At 40.3% G+C, this 23,521-nt stretch overlaps 1 protein-coding gene across 1 annotated transcript in view; it reads right to left on the reverse strand.

Annotated features, from left to right (window-relative positions):
• RASA3 (RAS p21 protein activator 3) overlaps positions 1-23,521 on the reverse strand; it is a 131,935-nt gene that overhangs the window by 62,349 nt on the left and 46,065 nt on the right. The window contains exons 3-4 of the mRNA XM_034074338.1: positions 16,753-16,856; positions 7,020-7,114 (exon numbers count right to left, since the gene is read on the reverse strand). Coding sequence (XP_033930229.1) covers positions 7,020-7,114; positions 16,753-16,856 — 199 coding nt within the window. The remainder of the gene's footprint in view (positions 1-7,019; positions 7,115-16,752; positions 16,857-23,521) is intronic.

The raw sequence follows: 23,521 nt of genomic DNA on the forward strand, positions 1-23,521 counted from the left end.
TTCATGGATTCACAAATGCTAGGCAAAGCAGAACTGATGTCTGCTTGGTCTCCGTCTGTGCAAGCGTGTCAGAATTGCTCAGTAACTGGCAAACATCTTCAAATGGCACAATGTTAACCTTCCTGTTTCTCTAAGGGAAGAATACCTCCATATGGTCAAATTCCTTGCAATTACTCATCTTTTCCTCTCAAACTACTTTGATGCAATTTAATATGTAGATACTCTGAAGGAAAACCACCTGGCTTTCATTTCCCCTGACAAATTGTGTTCTACAGATACAGAATCCAGGTATGTTATTTTGAAATAATGTAAATTTATTATTCAGCAGTAGCTGCTCCTTGCCACATGCCATGTTACACACAAGCTTTTGAGAAGTAACAGACCAAAACCAGATTGACTTAGACCTTTAGGCTGACAAGTCTGAATACTGCACTCTTATACTCACATAGGGAGGAAGTCCTGCCACAAAGCAGGAGCTGGTGAATAACTGGCCTTTTTGTTTATCACCAACATTATTTATTGTTGCTGGCGCATGATTCAGTTGTCTGAAATCATTTTTCCAGTAGGCATATAGCCTTGAGAATCTTTCCACCCCATCAAAAAGGAGATTTTATCTCTTCAAAACAACTAGAAGAGAGAAACCTGAAAGCCACAGTTCATAAAATAGAGGACAACACCCATTTATTTCCTGTGTGTGGTAGAAAGTTGATACCAAACCTGGAAGCAGCTGCTTCTTTTTACAATTTGCATATACTCATGCTTACCTGCACAAAGATAGCTAATGTGTTGGAGAGGGGGCATGCAATGCTCTTAACTGTTCAATAGACTAGATAATTCTGTTAATCACTGGAGTGAAACAGTCCTACACAGTTGCTCCTAAACACAATTTGCTCAACCTACTTTATCTTCAAAGCTATATTATTAAGTAACAATTACAATCAGAGCCAGCCCAGTTCAACACTGGAATTTGCTCTACACATACAAACCCCACTGATTTATACAGAACAGGAAGCAAGCAGGCAGGTATCAGAGACAGCAGCAACTTCCATGACATTCTGATGATAGGGTAAAAGAAAATAATAGATAACACTTCCAGCTTCCTCTGTAGATCTGGGATAAAAAATTTCTGTCACACAGGACTGAATGGAGAAGAGCTAATTCAAAAGCTTGTGGTAAAACCTTGGCTCTGCTGAAGTCATGGCAAAACTCCCACCCTGGCAAGGTCAGGACTTCATTCATGAAGCCTGACGCTTGGGATACAGATTCGCATTCAATGGGAAGGTCCTGACAAAAGAGGAGAGGTTTATTTTGAGTACTGCAGAGTGGCCTGGACAGCCACTAGTGCCTTCTATCTAATAAACAGGCAGCATTTCAGAACAAGTGATTTCCAGTACAACAACAGATTTTTAGGTGTACTCTCCAAACATACCCATAAGCAATGTTTTCCACTAATGATGTATATAGTCCACCCCTGCCACTCATATCAGTCCATACTCAAGAACAGGCACATTAATCAACAATAGTCAAAGGCCTGTGTGGGCAAAATGGTAATGTGGTGGAAAGAGGAAGAAGGACTTTTGGTGTCTGAATAAAAATACTTCTTAACATCAGTAAATCTTTCGCACAAAGCTTTGAGTACAGAAGGTTAAAATGCAAGACAATTTGCTTCCTCAGTGTTGGTTATCTGCCCTTTACATGCCTTTTTTTTTTTGTCCTAAAATTGATAGCCAAATAGATATGTTTCAGACACATCAAAGTTCTAATGAGGAGGAAGAGGAAATGAGCAATTTTCAAGTTTTTATGTCAGTTTTTTTATGTTCCTAACAATGAGTTTTACATAAGACCTTGAGCATGACTGGCTTTGGAAAAGCACTCTCATTTAATACTGAGAACTCAGCTGCAGCAGAACATGACCATTTCACATTTGTCAGTGCTGTGGAGGAAGTAACTCAAGGCACACTTGAAAAGGAGAACTTTTAAAGCAAGAGCCTGCACAGGAAAATATGTCAGAATGATCTAACTCTCCTTGCAGCTCTCCCTTGCTTTGGCATACACAGACTACATACTTTAGAGTGTGCTAGAGTATTTTGATATTAATCAGAGTATCTCTGGATCTTTAACCACTTCATTGATTAACTACACATACACAAAGGGCATTTGGGTTGCAAAGCTCAGACTTCATAGAACAGACTTGAGCTATGCAGGCCTGAAGCTACTGTGAATAAAAAAAAATTAGGGGAAACTACTCAAAAACAGTAAAGGGCTTTTAAAGATCACATGTGCACTTGGGCTTAAATTCCACTGAGAACACACGGACCACTGAGAACATCTGTCATCTACAGCCCCAGGCAAAAAAGTGAATCAGTTACTGTTGAGTAAACTTGTGCATGTGAAGGAAAGGCAAACATTCACGGATCAAGAGAGATGTACACACAGCAGCATGGCAATTTTCACTTCCAGTCCTCCAACAGCATGTGAATGAGAATATAGCAGGTCCTGAAAGACAAATGGCTAGTAGAAGAGAGACATACCCCATAAGAAGTGTGCAACATCATGCTTTTACTGACTTCAAGCAGCTTACACAGGTATGACTTCTGTTGCTAGTTCCTCCCCTTCTCCAGCTGAAGCTGCCTGATTGTTCATAGTCTTATTTCAACACAAAAGTTAAATGGTGCAATTCCTCTTTTACTTCCTGCTGAAATGTTTGGGGGCACTTGTACTGGATATTTAGCTCTGGATGTGATAATGTCCCACTAAGGAATAGGCAGCTCCATTAGAAGATGCAAACTTAAAATTCCTTTATCTGAATCTGCACAAACCCACACGGCTACACCTTCATATTTTAAGAACAAGTTTTCCAGTCTGAAAAGTTGAGCCATGAATTATGCATTTAACAACTGCTGTCAAGTTTAATTCTGCACTCTGTATAACAAATATTCCTGATAACATTTAACATGTTTTAATATATTTTAAAATTAAATATTCAGAAATAACTGTGTCAAACAAATTTTGCTGGAGTTTCATAATTTGCTCTCCAGAGAGCACCTCAAACTTCATGATTCTTAACACAACTGTTGTTTCATCACCCAGGCTATACCTAAACAGCATTACCTAAACACCTGAACAGACACAAGTATAGCAAACTAGGCATTATGTTATTTTCAAACTAGGGAGAGCAAAACAAACCAGTAAGATGTGGGGGGTATTGATGTACCAACAGAACAAATGCCTGTCAACCTCAAGGGGCAATTACAGCCCATTGCTGAACGACACAGTACTGTGTGCTGCTGATGGATACCAATATGCACTCACTCGAAGTGAAATTCAGGTGTGCCTCATTATGCTGTTATTCTCTCAATAAGCTCATTTGCTAGACCAAATGATGAACCAAAGCCACAAAGGTCATGTAGGTGAGAAATGCCCAATCTGAATGTGTGGGCTGAGCAGCTGCGCAGCACCTATACTGCTTCATGTGGGACTGTGCACCACACTGAAGAGCATCAGTGGTGGGGAGAATACCCACCTCTTAGCAGCTCTCAGAAAGAAGACATTGTCTAGGCTTTCTTCAAGATAAGCAATGGTACACCTTTCTGTCAAGCAATGAATGGATGTGGCATTAAAGTATCTGACAATACTGCTTGTATCTATGAAGGCTGACATAGTCTTGCTGTCAACAACATCCTTGTCTATAATGAAGCTGATCAAATCATAATCTCACTTTGCACTCCTGACAATACAAAACTTTATAAGACATTAAGAATTAGCAACATTGGAAAAGCATAAAATTGAATGCAAGGCCTCAAGCTAAACACCCTGACAACTACATCTGATGCAGTTAAACAACATTGCCACTTAAATTTTGATGGCTTTGTTTTTTTTAATATAGGCTTATTTTCTACAGCATCAGAATACTTACAAGCTATAGTTTCAGAATAAAATTAGAGAAAACAGCATAAAAACATTAAGAAATCCACTCATATTCCATTAACATTGGAATTCTATTTGTTTGGTTTAACATTTTGTACTCACAAAATAAGAGGAATCTCCACATCACATACTATTCCCTCTCCGTGTATGAAGAGGGAAATCAGTAGTGCCATCTGAAAACCATTTCTGGAACTCACACAAGTGAGGTCACAACTATGTCAAGAACAAAATTGTGAATTTTACTCATTACATACCAGACAGCTCAAAATACCAGTTCTTAAATCACAAATCTTATTACCCATAATTTCAAGTCATTGCTTCTGTTCTGAAAAATGAGGCCAAATGTGTTCCAGAACTGAGCATCTGAGAACCACAGCACCCAAAATCACTAATATTTCAACAATCCATTAATTTTACAGTTTTCCAGTTTCTGACTGTGATGATTGGTTTTATTGAAAACTAGATCATTTCAGGCTTTGCACACAGTAAAGACCTATACAGGCTTATCACTGTCACCCAGTTTCTTTTGTATCATGACCTAATGAATTAGAAAGAATTAGAAATCTGGTCTCTCTGATAGTGTTTATTTAATTTCTCACACTGATTTTTTGCAACCTCAAGCAAGTCACTTTTTTCCCCTGACACTTATCCTCACTGTATTCAATGTTTGGACTGACAGTGATTTACCTCAGTATGGTGCTGTGATGCATAACTAAATAGCCATGAAGCGCTCTACAACGTGGAAAAGAGTATTAAGGCCACTGACCTACAAAACCAGAAGTAAGGTGCTGGAGTTCCCTGGCACATGGCTCAATGTTTAATCCACTAGATTATGTGACTAATGGGGACAACTGATAGAATGATAAAACTGATAGCTGGCACATGAAAGTTGCTTTTTGACTACTAGTGTTTGTATGATTTGCTGCAAAAGTTCACTAAAGTTCTTACATTATTTTCCTTAAAATTGGAGAAAAAATTACTAATATTGTGCAAACAATTATCATTAGCACACTTTTTTTTTCTTCTTTTAAAAGAAAAAGTGTTTAGAAAAAGAGACAACTGAGGTACCATGAATGTAAAGAGAAACAAACACAAAAATACTCCCTCATTTGGCTATCTTCACTTGCATAAGAATTCTCACAAAATATCTACAAGTCTTCTCCTGCTATCAAGGAAAACAAAGCTCTCTTGCAGACTCCTTAACATAAAGACTGTGAAACATCTAAGTAAATGGATAAAATCAGTGTTGTTCATATTTACACTACTTGTAATAAATGCTTATCACAGAGCCCAGAAACAGCTTTTAACAGTTGGGCTCTTGTAAAGATACAAACAGCGGAAGTGATAAACTGTACAAACAATTGCAGACAGAGAACATGCTTTCCAGCAAATACTGTGCTCCTCATCCCTCCAAAAGCTAGAGCTACCTTTAAATCTTTCTGCTATGAGTTCACAGATAGAGATTATCAGTGCTGTCCTAGAAAGCACCCTGGTCTAAAAAGCTTCTACAAGCTCACTTCGTGTAAAGACTGTAACAAAATAAGCAATGCAGAAGCTTATCCAAACACTGGCCTCCTTTTTACTGATAAATTACAAAAGGAAAGTTTTCATATCCTGCAGGAAGTAAACACTAAATCTATTGTTTTCAAATCACTATCATAAGATACTTTGGAGTAAGAAGAATGGGAGACCAGGGTAAAACAGAATAGACTTCAAACTTAAAAGGCTGTTAAAAGCCTTTCCATCAACACTGTCATTGAAATATGGCATTAAAGAAGATCAATATTTTACAAGAGAATGTGACAGACTGAACAAGCTGTCATGAGGTTTTAGAATCACAGAATAGTTAGGGTTGGAAAGGACCTTAAGATCATCTAGTTCCAACCCCCCTGCCATGGGCAGGGACACCTCACACTAAACCATATCACCCAAGGCTTTGTCCAACCTGGCCTTGAACACTGACAGGGATGGAGCATTCACTACCTCCCTGGGCAACCCATTCCAGTGGCTCACCACCCTTACAGTAAAGAATTTCTTCCTTATATCCAATCTAAACCTCCCCTGTTTAAGTTTTAACCCATTTTTTTCCCTGCATCACATGCACAACAGTGTATTATTAGTCTTTCCAAATAAACAGAAAACATAACCTTAAATGTATTTTCACATATAGCATGCTTCACTACAGACCATCACACTACATGCTTGAATGAGTATGCATTTTAAGTGTCATGTTCTGACATGGTATGGGCAGACTTGCGCGTAGACTGAAAACCCAAGACATAATGTCCAACCCTACCATACAGAAGTATCCAAGCAGCATTTCCCCTTGCACTTACTGGGGACTATTGCACAGGTCAGACATTCATGTTTGTGGCCTTTTAAGCAAATACTGTGGTTCCAAAATGACCTGTAATAATGACTTACAAGAAGTAAAAAAAGTAACTGATTTATATTGACTTGATATCCTGCTACACTGCTTTGCTCTTGTTTCACAATACCTAATATTGTAATAGAAAACAGAGCCTGCTTCAAAAGAGGGTAAGTACAAAAAGAGAAGTCTCACCGTGTACCAAAATCCATAAAGTACCAAACCTAAATGAAGCTGAAGTGATACAATTATCAGCATTCCCATGGTTTGGAGCAGGGCCTAGAAATCTGGCGAGGAGTGGGTTTTTTCATCTGAGATGTACTTGTTGCCATTCCTGTGACAACCTGCCTATGTAATTATTTAGAACAGTACCTGCAGGTGTTATTTTCAAGCTGGGTCCACTGCCTGAGGAATTAACAGTTATTTATAGGATGCTGAGGTTACTTAATACTTGAGATAACCATACCCCTCCTTGTATCAGTGACCCTGATAGTTCACATAGTTTTTATTATGTCTGTAAGCAGAATCCTGGCCCCTTCGATTGTAATTCACACTTGTAATTCACCTTACATGTACACAGGTTGTAAATATCACTGAAACCTAAACCATACTAATAAGAAGTGCTTCCTTTTTGTAGGGAAGCAACACGTCTGTCCTAGAGCCATGGAACCCACAAAGCTGCCACGGCCCTGTTATAAATACTCCTTTGCCAAGATAATCTCACCTGTACTTCTGAATCAGCATCAACATGCTGGAGTTGAAACCAGGTGTCTCTGTTATGATACTTCTGCAGATCTTCTTTCTGTATAGCTACCTTTCCTGGAAATAAAACAAACCAGAAGCACAGTTTAAGACATGCTATATAGCTCCCCCAAAGTAAATTTCCATCAAAAACAGCTTTAAAAACAATGATTTAAGGACTGTCCTAGTCAAGAAAGGCTTCAGGGCAAGGAAGCCTTTCTTTACATGATACATAATTCTTTCTGATGAGCAGCTTTTTCCACTTCATATTGTGAAAGACTTTAAAATTACTAATATTGTACTCTAAGAGACTTGAAGCAGCAGGCTCTGTGGAAAAGCCTTTAAGTATGCTTATAGTAAAAATATCATTAAAATTTCTTTTGACATGACAAACTTGTGGGAGAAAAGGCTCAAAAATTGCTGGAAAGACATTTTTGAGGCAGACGTCTATAAAATTCCCCAAAGAAAGTTCCATACATAGGGTTACTGCTAACAATACTATAGGATGAGGCTTTTCTCTATGAAGTTTTATAGAAGGGCAGCAACTAGAGATGTCATTTCACAGCAGATTGCCAGATCTGCATTTTGAGGCCCTGTTGACCTGTTTCCCCCTCTCAAACCTTGCAGAGTTTGCATTTTGCAACCCCAACTCACACAAGCTCTTGAGGAGGGGGGAAAACAAACCAAAAAATGCACAGTAGAGCTTCAAAACCCCCCAATATTTTTAACCCCTTCTAACCCCTACCAAATTGGCTGGTTTGGTAGTTATGACAACAGCAGCCAGTTCCATGCTGTGAACTACATGCATGCCAAGGGATAATACGTATGTGAAGCTGGAACTTTTATCTTGCCCAGTCTTTCATTTTCATTATGTAAAGCACTCTCTGAGGGGTAATGAAACACTTTCCAAGTGTCTGTCTTTGTATATACATAGCAGAGCATGGCATGTCTGAGAAGCACGTGGAAGCAGCTCAGAGAGCAGCTTTGGGCTGGGTGGTTCCCCAGGCACTGAGCAAAGCAGCATATTCAAAATGAAAGAATCCAGGACAGTCAGAGATGTTCACGAGGCTCAAGAAAGCCAGCAATGTCATTTGGTAGCAAACTTCCTCTGCTTGAGTGAGGTGCTCACAGTTTGCAACCACTGCTTTGCTGCAGAAACACAGTTTCTTTAACCAGATCTTGCTAGATAAAATACACCAATGGACAGTCTTAGTGGGAGATTTCCAAGGCTTCCCAAATCCATGCATTTTGGACAGAGGTCACTAATACATTACCCCAAAGCTTATGAAAGTCACAGCAGTTAGTTATTATACCTCATCATTCCCACACATTTTGACCTTTTCTTTTAGGTGCTCACCAAGCCCTCCTGTTTGCTGGGGCACTCTGCATACCCTGCTGCATTCTTCTGTCACTCTTGGGCTGGTTCTGATGACAGTTTCCAGATTTCCAGTCCCAGTTTCTAAACTACTCTGCCATTCTTCCACAACTGCCCTGCGTAGTACCCATTAAGAGTTTCTGCTCCAGCTTCCACAGAGCTGCTGACCCATTACACCTAAATCTTGCTCATTCTGCCATCAGCACTCTCCTCCCACTGCCTGTCCTTTATAGAGATTATGAGATCCATCTCTTGGCAAACATTACACTAGAGATTAATGAGGCAGATTCATTACCAGGCTCTTTATCGGATATGCAGAGCAAGTGACCTGAAACTTCTTAATAACTAAATTACACAAATCTCCTAAATAATATGGCAAAAAGAGTAAGGCATCTGAACTGTGTTGGAACAACGTTCAAGTTATGCTGCTGAGAATCTATGACATGATGCTCTGTGTATTTTCAAAGCTTCTACTTTTATTCTTCAACCACAGCAGTTTGTAGGCAACCTAGTTTCTCTAAAACATTTGAGAGAGGAATCTGAACGCATGACCTTCCAGTAACTGCTTTGGACCTCACTTGAAATTGTTTACTTTCACTGCTCGCTACCCTCACTGTACCCTTTAATCTCCTGCAGAAATCCTCCACCCAACTGCAGTGCAGCATACGCTTCCCAAACACTGTCACCCATAATCAGCCTCATTCACAGTCACCTCCCATGCAGGGAATATCCTTGCGTAAACCTCAAGGACGATTTCACCAACATCTGCACCTGTGCATAGCATAAGTGGTGTGTTATCACTGTCCTCTCTTTCATCAAGGAGTTCCACTGCTCTCTGCATCAAGGATGGCAAAATAACCCAGGTGGATTTGACCGCACAGTCGGCACGCAATTGCAGCACAAAGTGTTTTGACGCAATGGTACATACCTTCAGCTTTAAGAGGGTTAATAACATGATGGTACAACTGTTTTGATTAGGAAACTGTTTGAATAGCACTGTTTGCTCTGTACACAAGCAAGTCTTATTAATGAGTGAAACTTACTGACCTGTCTGGCTAGAATCCAAGGTTTTTCACTGTATACCAAATGATCCACAAAGGAGAAACATTTACTATGGGGGGAAGGGTGCGTTTGAACAAAAGGGCCTATACTTTGGTTAGTCTAAACATATACAAAGGTATATTACTGATAGGGCAGATTATTTGGTCTGCCCTATTAAACAAACTCTGCATACAGGAACAGCCTGCACAATTTCTGTTTATAATTCTACACCTGCACTAGCTATGTCCACTGCTCACCCAACCCACACTCCTCCTTCTCACCAGGCCCGTGTATCGCAGTGCAGGTGCTAAGCCCAAACAGGTCCTGCCCTCATCTATGCAGTCACTGCTCTGCCACTAACTGACCTATGTCTGACCTAGCTCAAACAACTTCTAGCCTCATGAGAAGCAGGTTAAACCTAGACCAATAATCAAAAGCCGTTGGCACCTGTCATTTGACCTGACACTACACAATAAGGGCCTATAATTCTCCTTGTTGATAAACCTGATACAAGAGGTCAGAAAGGTTTACCACCTTTACTCACTTACAGGATGTTTTCCTCTTTGTGGTTCTTCAACATGCTCCCAAACTCGAGCCCATTGTCCCTGCTCTTTCTCAAGACTTGGGCAGCAGCCAGGCAGTGGAGAGAGACTCTAAAACTTGCACCTGAGGCACCCAGCCACTCCTGCAGGTTTCCTCAGAGCCGCCCTAGGCTGCAGAGTTCAGGTCTGTGTAAGCTTTCAGCCACTATGGGAGCAGGCAGAAGACAGCAGGGCATGCTGAACAGTGTATGGTGTAATTTCAAAACTTAAGTTACATTTTTAAAAGTTGGAGTCCCAGCAACGATTACATGAAAGCATTCTTCTCATTGGAAAGAATTTCTTTCTGAAGTCTGACATTCACCAGGACCTCAGGTTGGGGCAGGGTAGGGAAACCTTACACACTCCTGCATGTTGTTCACCCATATGGCAGCCATTTCCCTATGTCCCTCCAGTTCAGACTGAACAGATGCTCACTGGCATATTTAAATCCTAAGCCCTGTGTTCAAAACAAAAATGTGACATGCCACACTTGATCCCTTTCTTCTGTGAATCTCTCTTTAGGGAATAAAAAAAATAAAAATCTATCAACAACCTAGTAGTAAAGTCATGGATGAATGAAATTACTACCTAGGGCCTGGATGGTTGTCAGGGTGCAAATTCCACTTACGATCCCTGGTGCAAACTGATTTAAGAGCCTCCTACTTTCCCCACCCATGCACCCCTGTCCTTGCAGGAGCCTGTACTGGAACTGTTGAGGAAATGGATCCAAACTAAAAAACACAGAACAATGAAAAACAATCATTCTGGGGGAGGAGAAGGGAAGAAGCAGTAAGTTTCAGGGGCCATGTGTGGGTGTTGTTGGCGTTTCAACACACAGGTAATTTCAAATGACCTATTTTATGGTTTCTGCACATCAACAAAGAACATAGCAGAAGGTGAATAATTTGGGCACAGAGGAAGAAATATACAACAGAGATGGGTAGAGATTTCTGGCTTATCTGCTTGGGAAGTGCTTGTGGGGGCACTGCACCCTCAGTGCCCATTCCCCACTGGAGTTTCAGAAGCTCTTCTCTGCTAAGTCAGTGCAGTGTGTTAGCTTGTCCCTACACATGCCTGGGCTTGTTAATTCAGGGTCTAACACTTCCATACAAAGACTAACAGAGTTCATAATTTCGCTGAAACACTCTCCATTCAGTCACGACCACCTTCTCTCTGGATTACCTGTTGGTGACAAAAGGATTATACACTAGTTTGAGGATTACATCTCACCTTTTAATACTGATTTGCCAGTTTGTAGGATGTTTACCTCACAGCTGAGATACGTATTTGCCAAAAACCGTCAGAACAGCAATAGGAAAGGAGTTTGTAATTTTAAAAAGGCACAAGGCTCTACCTGAACAATGATCCAACAGTTATTTTACAGTGTTTCAGGAGCTCCTGTATCTTCTCTGTAGGCTATCTTTACCTTGGAATACTGGCACAGTGAAAACCACAGAATTTTGCATACTGCTGCCAAGTGAGCTGGAGCAATATAATGTAGTATGGTTAACATAACATCCTTCAGTAACACTGACTGCAGCATAGTTAATTTATATAGCAAAGAGTTAGGTCTGAGTCACATGTTAAAGGGTCCCAAATGCCTAATTAATTCAAGCATCTCAGCTCTGAGCTGACTACTTTGCTTCCTATGTGCTACAGTATCTGGCAGTAAGAGGACCAGGAAGCTAGTTCAGAAGTTGCTTCATGCTGGTATATTAAGTGCAAAGACACACTATATCAGTGAATTTATTAAAAATAACTGATATGAAAGTGCACAAGAAGAGTCACTTTCAATAGCTGGAAAGACTAAAGACAAAACAGAATTTATTTTAATCAACATTTTAGGCTTTGAAAGCCTTGCAAACTTTAATTACCCTGCAATCTCCAACCAAGAAGCACTGCAGCTAATCCAGACTACCTGAAATTTTATAATTATCTGTATGAAAGGTTATTAGTCATCAAATAAAAGTACAGAAACTTTGCAAGACAAGAAGGGCCAGATGCCTGCCTTGTTTGTGAGCACAAATTCACTCTGTTTGTTTCAATCTTTTTCCATGTTATGGGAGAACTATCTGCCTACTTAAGGATTAGAAAGGTAAGGATGAGAATTAGGGGTAACATGAGGTTTCAGAGCTTTGGAAGCAGCAAAATGGCTCCCTCCCGGCTCCTGTGCAGTGCACCATGAAGCACAAGCACTACTACACCATCTGCTACCATGGGTAAGAAGTGGTGGAGATAATGGCAGAATACTACACATCCTACATAGAGTACTAAGGTGTATTACACTCGACCCCAGTTTTGTTTGTTTTTTTAATAACTAGTCCAAATATAATATCACTTATGAAACCCATTTTTTCCCTTTGTGGTATTTATCTTGGATAATAAGGCAGAGAAACGTAGGCTGTGGATAGGACATAGCTTCTGTCCTTAAAAGCAGCAAGCTGCAGCATTGCATAGACTATATCAGGGTAGTTTTGATGTCCACAAACCTGAAGAGCTCACCCAGCTTACAGAGCAATTTCTACTCCCCCTGTTTAAAAATAAAGAAAAATCAATCTGAAACACACCACCTACCCAACCACACCCTCTGGTACCAATTCTCTGCCAGCTGCTCTCTGGACCCTTAAAATGTCCATACATTTGAGAAAGATGGGATAGGCACCTATGGTTGGCTGGTTGCAGTGGCAAAGCAGTCCTAAAAGGTAGATTTGCAGTCACAGTTGCCTGCCTTACAGGAGGCACCAAGGCCCTGAGCATGCTGCCTGCACTAAGCAACAGTCTCCTTCATTCTCTCCATCACCAGCCCACCGAGGTACTTATTCCCCAGCGCATTATGGGGGGCCAAGATTTGATACAGTGGATTTACTTTTTCCCCTCAGAGCCTCAACAGGGGGTGCATGTTCAGGTTTCTGCTTAGCACAGTGTTAGCATGTCAGTTACATGTATCTGTTACCCAAACACTAACCCAAAAACCAACCTGATTAGTGAATTAAGTAGAGGATAAATAATTGTGTACATGTTTCCTGAAGGCATCTGATATTAACTATTCCACCAGCGCAGTGTTACACGATTTGGTGTAGTACATTTTCTGCTTTTTTAACTGATCTGTAGGTTCAAGGTCGCAGCCTGGCAGCCTGAACTGTTCATTAGGCTCCTAGGAGAACACCAGCTCAGGGCGTTATCATGGAGATGGTTTTCTTCAGTAAATCTAGCTCAAGTATTAAAGCCTTCTGTCCCTCTGTATTAGCACAGCTTGCCTCATTCAACATTTCTGAAAAACTAAAAACTAAGTATCAAAAAATCATCATTAAAGAGCATGTATTTATATTTGCCGTACTTAGCAGCACCACTATCCTAATATTCCTTCTACTACATACATACCCCTCATTACAACTGGAGGGGTACCAACTGACAGTTGTTCAAGTTAACAATGTTTTTAACATTGTATCAACTAGATGGAAACAGCTATCCTAGTTATTATACAGATCGGTGTTCCATCGAATTAGCCTACTACTCCTATTTGATCATTTGGAAACAAACCAACAGATCTATTTTTTCCCACTAAAAGCAGTTCAACACACTACATAAATCAGTACATAAACTCTAGCCAGTAAGAGTCAAGACACACAATACCAGTTAGACAACTTTAGACTAGTTTACTTCCTCAGTAACTGTGTATTTGCTACATTTTATCTAGAAAAAAAAGACAAATCACATTCCAGATCCACTGAGCTCTGCTTTGTCTTCGTATTTGCTTTTCAACTGGCATCCAAGATTCTTCCAAGACACATTGTTCAAGCTAACAGAATCCTAGGTGACTTAGCAAATTATAATGAGGAAAATGCAAACATAATAAACGAACATGCAAACTCAAAGATATCTTTATCTGCACAATCCTCCCATCCTGTATGCCAAAACACTACAGTGTGTTCCAAAACGTATCTGCCGCACATGTGTCCAGTTTCTGTGTTTGGTTCTCCTCGGAAGTTTCTGTCAGAGGTTTCAGGGGGTTCTTGTTGTTTTTTTTTCTCGCCCCCACTCCTTCCGCTTTTGGTAGCTTGAGCATTCTCATCTGTCACACACAGAACTGCAGTTCCGATGTTAAAGAATTTACCATCGCAAACTTGTGCTTCAGATTAAATAAAAACATGCCTGTTCTGAGCTCCAGTCACCCTGGAAATCAATATTAAAACACCAAGAGAAAGTTCTGACAAGTAGTGACTAAAAAGGAACTCTGCTAGTCCAACCAAAAACCAGCCATTTGTCAAATTCTCACCATACTGACACACATGCACTGTTCTCTATCTCAAAACCCGCACAAACCCAGCCAAACAAACAACGCCAACAGATGTGTTAAGTATACCAGATCACACAGGAAACATGGGCAAATTCACAAGCTCAGTAACATCTGAACTTAAAATTAGTCTCCCTGGATGGAAGACACAACCCCCTACACCCTTCTCTGAGAAAGTTTGTTGCTGGACAAACATGGGTAAACACATTTTCTTCAGCAGAAATGTCTCATGATGACATAATATAACAAGATATCTCTGTAATGCAAACAAAGGGCCTCTATTTGCAGAATTCAGCAGTTCAGTGGAAAATTGCTTATTCTAGCACTACTCTGACCAAACTCACTTAGTAGGGGCCTCTTCCAAACCTCCCTTACTCAAGCCCCTGCAAGAAAAGGTCTCTTAAGACTGAGCTGAATATACACATACAGCAGCTATTCCTTTTAAATATTAGACTTTGTTCCAATGAAAGAGTTTCCTTTCTCAAAAAAACCTCCACGGTTCAGCTTTGCTGCTGCTGACTCCTGTCAATAGGAACTACTGAAAATAACCACATGCAGTTGCTCCACAGCACTGTTCTCTTTCCAGAACATTTTCCTATTACAAGCAGAACTTACAGAGGTAGTATCAAAGTGACAGTAATGCTGGATTTTTTTTTCTTCTCTCCATTGCTATTTATCATACTTCCAATTCTTTGAAATGCTTTTCAAAATATGCCTGTGAAAAGGAGGGAGGGGAAGAGAGTGGAAGAGGGGAAAACTCAGCCTACAACAGCTAATATGTACTGTAAAATCTCAGCGTAGACAGGTGACACTGGAATTTTGACTTTCAGTGCTACATCAGTGTAGTAGCACACCAATCTGCCTACCTATGGATTCCATAATGCATAAAAAAAATTAAACATATCAACATTGCCTTTTCTTGAAAAGGTAATGAAAATGAGAAACCTGATCAATCATTTCAGCATCCAAAAGTCTCTTTATATCTTTTCTCCAAGTCCTTCTTTTCACAAACTGCTCCCAGTACCTTTAAGATGAGATACTCCAGCAGCCCCTGAAGAATTCCCCTCCAATGTCAGAGCTTGATTATTAAAACAGGAACTTTGGACACATGGAGAAAAGGAAACAATTTGCACTTCTCTATCCGCAATTTCATGGATCTGGCTTGTGTTAAGTGTTTCGAGACCCTTGTTCAAAGAGAGGTAGTAAAGCTCTGAGCAAGAAAAATCCCAGTCCATGGCCTGTTCGTAGGTCACTGCGGCTGCAGAAAAGTGGTGTCACACAGGACATCAGGTGAGACATTAAATTATGAGAAACTCATCAGAAAGGCAGTATTACTTTCACGTTACCAGGGGAAACTATAGAGATTAGAGAGACCAAAAAGCTTTCCAAAAGCTCACTCAAAAATCAGAAACTGATGCCCTCCTCCCCAGGATGCCAGATCTTGTACACACATGAGCTCAGTTAGGGGAGTGATGACCCAGTTTTCTAGCTTTAAGTAAAACATAAAATAATTCATGAATAATTAAAGAAAAAGCTAGTGACTGCATAACAAATGTAAAGATGCATACAAAGAGATCTGCACCACCACCCCATGCACTTTAACATAGTGCATTTTACAGTATTATACAAACTCTTGCTCAGCATCAGACAACTTCCTCACTAGAAGCTCTGTCAAAACATACACACCTCACTGACAGCTATATTCATGTTCTACTGTAATTAGTAAAATGGTAGTCATACATTACTTGCTTCAAAAGAGATGAAAAGCTGAAAAAAATCCAACAGTTAAAATTACTTAAAGTGGAAACTGTTCCGCTCAATAACAACTAGGCTTTTACAAGACTTTTATCCCTGAAGAGATAAATGGAGTGTCATGCAATTTGCTGCAGGTGAAATGCATTGCAAATAACATGTGGAAAAGCAGAGGTCTTGCCCACATCAAGACTCTGGAAGTCTTACAGAGCTATTCTGTAGGCAACAGCTTGCTCTGATATGCTCTATAAAATCCTGTCATCATTGTATTATGGGCACCTATGACCAGTAGGTATTATTCTGCATGTCATTAAGGTAGTCATAGGGTAGCCATACAGCCAAGGGTAAGACTAAAGGCCATGCATTTAGGGAAAAGAACGAATCCAGTAACAAGTGATGCTGCCAGCATTTAAACAAGACTTTATTGCCTATTTCAGTTAAACTGCAATATGCATTTACTGTCACAACAGACAGCATTTACCTGACAGACTTTTTTAATATGTAATACTGCAGGCATTTTTGTCACTTGACAAAAAAGGACAATCCTGAACAGTATGTGCAACTGTCACTGTCAGTCCTACCCAGCTCCCAACTCATAAGACTACATATGATCAAACAGTTAAAATCCAAGAGAAGCAAGCTGTAAAGAAAATAAGAATTTATGAGCACATACCTATGATGGAATCCCTTCGAAAAACATCTCTGTCAAAAATATAAAATGACAGATGGCGAAAGGTCCGAGGAATTTCACAGTAAAAGTCTTCTCCATAGAAGGGGCTGGGTAAACAAAAAACAACATACACATAAACACACACACAGAAAAAAAAGAAATTAGTGTTGGTATCCTGGAGGAGCCAGTGTGCTCATACTTCACGCCCAGAGTATCACTCTGGACTCTGATGGTCTTTCCCACCCATGAATGTGTGCCTTCAAGCAGACTGACTCTTACCTATCCTAAACACTCAGATAACAAGATTTCTTCATGTGCAAAAAACTCAATAGATACTTCTTTATATTTGAAAAATAGATGTCCCAAAATAAAGAAGACAGAGACCAAATAAGACTGTATCTTATTTGTTAAGATAAAGTGCCCTGAAAGGTGGCAAGAGGCCCCTGCTGTCACACTATGCTTACAATAGACCATTATGACAAAGATCACTAAAGCATACCCATGAACTGGATGAGCAAAATACAGCATGGTTCACGGCATATATAGTTAAATATTTATTTTAAAGGATCTGGTTTATTTAAAATAAAATGCCTACAGCCATTGCCTCTTTCCCCATCCCCTGCAATGTTTCTTATTGAAACTCAGATTCAGTCAACTGATGGTAACTAAGCCTTGGAGCTGGCATGATGCTTGCTACCTGATAGTGCTGCATATCTGTCTATTTTTGCATTCTGGAATTGTATAGAATAAGTTCCTTTACAGTAAGACCAGATTTAAAAAAAATAAATACTATCTCAGCATGAAAAGCTCTTTAGAGACTTCAGGGGCTTTCTTTGGATCTTACCAATTTAAATGGAGAAAAAGAAAATCTCAGACACCTAATAGCAACCCTTTCAGTTTCTCTCTATCTAATTATATGGGAAAGGATTTACCCCTAAGAACTATAAGCATGTATCAACATTATTTATTCATTGGCAGGTCTACCATTTTACACACACTTTTCAATACTAGTCACTCATGCCTCAGTAGATCTAAATGAGTGGATGTAGTCTGAGTCATATGAACAAATACAGCAAGCACTGCAGATATAGACTTAAAAATAAATCTAATTCCAACAGGCCAAAAGCCAGCAGGGTTTTCTTTCTTCCTTTTTAAACACAGAACTCCTTATTGTCTTGGCTAAGCACAAAAATGGGAGACAGAAGTGTGCTGTAGCTTTAACCATTATTAAAGGCTTTTTATGTCAGAAAATTAGATATCAATAAATATTAATATTTTTTTACATTATATTTTTTTCAGCATTTTGTCAGGAGACATCATTGTCTTGGCTTCTTGCAGAATATTTTACATCACCATACACTTTTGCTTGTATTTCTGCCTACAGTAAAAATACACTCCCCCAGAACTGCCACATTCCCTCAAGAGCTAGCTGACAAGTCTCACTCAAAATACACAGGCAATGCAAATTAGCTAAGCACTCTGTGTTTGAAGGGAATATGCCACATTAATTTTACAGAGTCTAGAGACATTATCCAGTATTCAGTAAGAATACTATTTAAGTCACTAGTCCAACAGCCATATACAAGAATACATATTGGATAAACAACAAAGCCCAAGGTATACCCACAGATTAAACTTCCACCACTGGAAACATTTTCCCATTTCTTGAAATAAATGCATCCAGCTCTGAGCTATGGCAACCACCATGAGCCCCACTCAATCATTCTGACTGTGAAGGCAGAGGAGAAAATCTAACAGCTGGAAATTGGAGCTGGTTTGACTGTCCCAGCTGCCATCAACAGCACTCTCAGTTGTGTCTTCTTTTATTTGGAATCAGGAATTCAGCAGCCACCACTTCAGGTACAAAATACAAGAGTTCTGTGGTACAAGCAGCTTCTACTGAGCTGGGAACTATATGACTGTCCCAGCAGCCACATTTCTGCTGTCAGCCCTGAGGGCCTCATTCTGCACACATCACTCGGTGCAAGTTTTCACGCACAAGCTTAACCCGAGGGGGCTGCACAAATGCATAAACACAACCCAAATATCTAGCACATTACACATGCAAAACACTTGCATCATTCCGAGGCCTAATACTCTGCTCAGCCATAAAATTGTCCTTTCTGGTGGAACAATGTGACAGATGAATTTACTCACTATCATGAAACGATACTTAATGAACTGTAGATGATACACCCAATCCTCTGTCAAGAATTTAAGGGAAGCTTCGGTATACTGGAAGTCTGAAGGCAATGTAAATACAAGTGAGACTTGCACTGAACATACTTGAATTCAGCTTAGCCGATTCTGGAGAAAAGAGCAGAGAAGAGACAACAACTGGGGCCTTTGGCAAGTGCCCTATTAATGTCTGTTACTGGTGGAGAGGTCAGAGGTACAAGATAATTAAAACCACACCACAGCAAAACAAACCTGAGATTCAGAAAAGCAGAGTGGACAAGAAGCATCATCTGGTCCAACACATGGTACCAGAAAGAGATTGATTAACAGAAGAAATTATGTGGTGGGCAACTTAGCCATGTAGGGACCACATCTGGGAATTACTTTCTGCACAAGGCTTGTCAGCCTGAGCAACGCCCGCTGGCAGGCACTCTTCACAGGACGCATTATTTGCGGCCACTGTCACCACAAGTTTTGTTCTGCTCTTGGCTTTCCCTCTCCAAGATCTTGTACCCTTTGCAGATTCACAACCTCTCATCACTCAGGTAACACCCCTGAGGTGCACTGCACTCTTAATTAATAGAAGAGAGCAGATTCCAACACAAGTGCACTCACTCTACACTGGATAATTAGCCAGCAAAGCTCTAACTGTAAAGATACAGATGGAGATAACCCTGATATTCCCTCACCCCAATTTTGTGTTGCTTTGTAGAAACAGTATCTTCTTTCTGAAAGAATCAAAAGTTACCACACAAAAGCTTCCAGCTTCCACTTCAATGTGTGCTTTTTCTCCATGTATCTCTTGAGAACAGTACTCGCTTTGTCTCCCACCCAGACCTGAAGAGCAAGAGGTCGCAGCAGTCAAACCCCATGATTTATTTCCCAAGCTAACTTCTCTTGAGCATGAGCCCCAGGGCTGCAGAACAGTTTTTCCAAAAGAACAGCTAAATTCCTCCCTCAGTGCCCCCTCTCTCCCAAAAGCCAGAATTAGTTTGATTTGGCTTCAGTGAGTACTTTTATTTTGACATAGCAATTAATAAAAAGCAGCAGCATCTGCCTACATAGCCCTCAGGAGTCTGACAAGATCCTCCAAAACAAATACTAGAACTAGACCAGCCAAAAACTCGGGAATCTTTCAGAACCAAGTGAGTTCAGATGCAACTTCCACATTTTGAGTTCAGCTTTCCTTGTGGATTCCAAGAAAATCTAATCATTCAAAGAGAAGGAAAAATAACGAGTCTCCCCCTCCCCAACCTTGCAACCTGCACAATGGAAAGGCATGGACAAGACCGGTGTTGTCATTATTTCAGTTTCTTTTGGACTTAAAACAAATTACAGGACATAACTGCGGAGTGCAATAACTTGCAAGGGCAGAGACAGTGGGTCTCCACTGTAAATGCAATTCAGCTCCTTCCAAGCTCAATATAAAGGCATTTTCAAACCCAGCTTCTTCAGTAGACTACTAAGTTTAGAACAGTTTTACTAACTTTTTAGTTTTGCTAACACACACCAATGAGCAGGCATCAACTACTCTTAGTTATTAAATAGTGCTTGCTCTAAGTCACTGTCTCTTGTTCTCCCAACAGGATTAGGAACTGCAAAGAAAGAACTGCATCAATTTTAAAAACCTTGCTCTAAGCTTTCAGACACAGAAGGGTCTGACTCTGTAGCCTTCTACTCTAGGTACTGTCACTTCACACCCTTTTCTTATCTCTTTTCCAGTAGATACCTATCACCTTACTATGCTCTGAATGAGGGAAGCTCTACCTCAGCAGCAGAGGTAATCTTTTTCTCAGGAAGCATGGGGCTCTTACTGCATAGCTTTTATCCAGCCCCTGCCACCAACACATACACTGACTGACCCCTCCTCAGGACACTTCCCTTAGGATGCTCCCACAGCTCTTGCCACAGAAGAGACATGCACCCCCGCTCTCCCCCCCCCAAAAGTCAGGTAAAAGCATAAAGAATGGTGCAATGGATTTGAATCTTCAGGCATACACTCAAAAAAAAATCTTGCTTGCTCTGAATGCTCACGGGAGCAGGAATACCAAGGAATGAAACCCAGAAAGTTCCCTCTAGGTACTGTTTCACTCTCGGCTATCCAGCTTACAGCCCTTCCCATTTCAAGGTATCTATTTTTGAACCTCCTCTAATGTGTGTTTTGGCAATGGGTATTTTCAGGAGGAGACAGGGAAGGAGAAACAAATTACTGTGTAGATCAAGCGGAATGAAAGCAAATAAGGAAGAGAATCCTCATTTCAAACTTAATGAATGGGAACTTCTATAAATGGTTCAAAATTTGTTCACTTTTACATGTTATACAAAACTCAAGAGACATGCTTGCATTTTAAATTCCATACCTTCACATATCTAATGAAATCATCACAAATAATATTAACAGAGAGGAAGAGACTTCATAAAACAAGTCCCAGTGTAGAAACATTGCTTTAGTTTCAGGCTGTGTTACAAAAGCTCGCGCCTGTTTCTCAATACTTAGGATTTGCTAAAGCAGTTTTGTCTTTGTTTTGGCACCAGTACTTCAGTGGATGAAGTGCAAGAGTTGCATGATGAATAATAATGAAACCCCTCAAACCAGAATTCTTTGTGTACAGCTTTTTCTTTTTTTAAACTGCTTTTGTGATTGAAAGTAAGGACTATTAACATGCCACAGACAACTCCACATCCTCTGACTATTTTAAAATGTTTAGAAATACTGGATTCATCCTGCTGCATGAACTTAAAGACCAGAGTTCACATCATCATGTGAGCGGGAAGCAAAATCAGTCTGTACAAAGGAGTACACTTGCTTGTTTCTACTACTAAGTTTTTCCTACTACTCAGCTAATACGTTTTATACTGTGCCTTGCAGTGTATGTAAAGGGAGTGGGGCAGAGAAGAGAAGGTTTATTCAAAGCAGATACAGCAAGCCAAATGGAAATCTGAATGCACTTCAGTCTCCTACTAGACAGAGAGCTACAAGACAACAGGCAAGTAAAGCTGGCAGATGTCATGGTAGCTTCCTTACACAATTTATTAAAAATACCTAGTATCATATTTGAAGCACAGACCTGGCAGAGGACACGCAGCAGGAAGTATACGGCCAGAAGGCAACATCTCAATCCAAACATACCAATTATGGCCACTGTTAAGCCTCCCAGACATCCACCGAGACAAAGGCAGATTTTTCCTTGTGTCCCTGTGCAGAAACACTCAGACAGACAGTGCTGTGTTATAGCCACAACCACCCCTACTACACAGCGAAAAAAATAAAGCAGTGTGCATTTTCTCAACCCCATGCTCAGAGGGGAGAGACAGACACTCGAGCTATAGTTATCATCCTCACTTGACAGTTGCTGGTATGGCTCAATGAGGCTTACAGGGATTATGATAACTTGGAGCAGCAGCCATTTGGCCCCTAGTCGCTTCCCAAAATATTCTGTAAGACGACACACACAAACAACGAAAGTCACATTACAGCTGCATTTACTTTTATTTTTGTTCTCTAATCAGTCAATGCAGCCTATACTACCATCAATTGTTTCTCATATGGGTGGCTCTTCATGTGGATGAGCACTCTCATTCATAAACCCTGCCTTAGGTCTCAAGGCTTACTGCATTCTCCACCTTCTACTAAGTTTTGCTTCCCTTCCTTGTGCCCTTCCCCAGATGTATTACTTCCCTACACAACCATACAGTTCTTGCCTCCAATAACGTCCCTGACCAGGCTGAAGTTGTATTCATACCTATCTTATCCCTGGTTCTTAAAGGCTTGTTTTTTTTCTGAATGAAAGGCTACTGACATTAGGAATTCAAGCCACAGTTAGATGCAGTGGAGTGCAGAAGATGGCAGGCCCTAAGGCAGACAACACTGAGGAGTAAGCTGGGAGCAAGCAGGAAAGAAGCTGCAAACCATGCTACAGCATCCATCTCAAGGCCTCTTTACTTAAGGCATCCAGGCTCAGGAAAGTTGTTATTTCAAGGAAGGAAGCTAGCAATAAGAATATGTAAGCAGCTAATGGAACTAGCTCAGATACAGCAGCTAATTTTGGCAATGGCCCAACTAAGGGAAACAACTCTGCGTTTAAATTTTGAGAAGTAGCCTGCATCCAAGATGTTATCAGACCATAAGAGAAATTTAGCTATACAGTCATGAGCTCCAAACACAGGAAAATAGGGGTTTAAGCAAGTCTATAATTAAAAAACAACATTAAATATGGCAGTGGAATTACTTAGAAAAAGTTCTGAGAGCTACTGATTGAGTATGTTACCTGATCCAGAGCAAAAACACAGCAACCTCTTGTTAAAAACAACACAGTCTTAACTATGATTTTACAGCACATTTCACCATACACTCAACAAGCACACTGCAGACTTGTAGTTCTCACTGTTACCTTCACTGGAGACTAGCATAAAGAAGACTGGGGGTGGGGAAAGTGCCTCTGGCTTCATTTGCTGTTTCATTCAGGCTTTGATCACTATGTTTAGCATGTGAAAAATTCCTCAGTGAAATAGTGGAGAACTAAATAATCACAGACTCAAGACGCTTGGCTCACCTCTCTAAAGCACACAGTGTCAGCCATTTGATTCTTAGCGT

The sequence above is a fragment of the Melopsittacus undulatus genome, chromosome 2 (genome assembly GCF_012275295.1).
Source record: "Melopsittacus undulatus isolate bMelUnd1 chromosome 2, bMelUnd1.mat.Z, whole genome shotgun sequence".
Classification (NCBI taxonomy): Eukaryota; Metazoa; Chordata; class Aves; order Psittaciformes; family Psittaculidae; genus Melopsittacus; species Melopsittacus undulatus.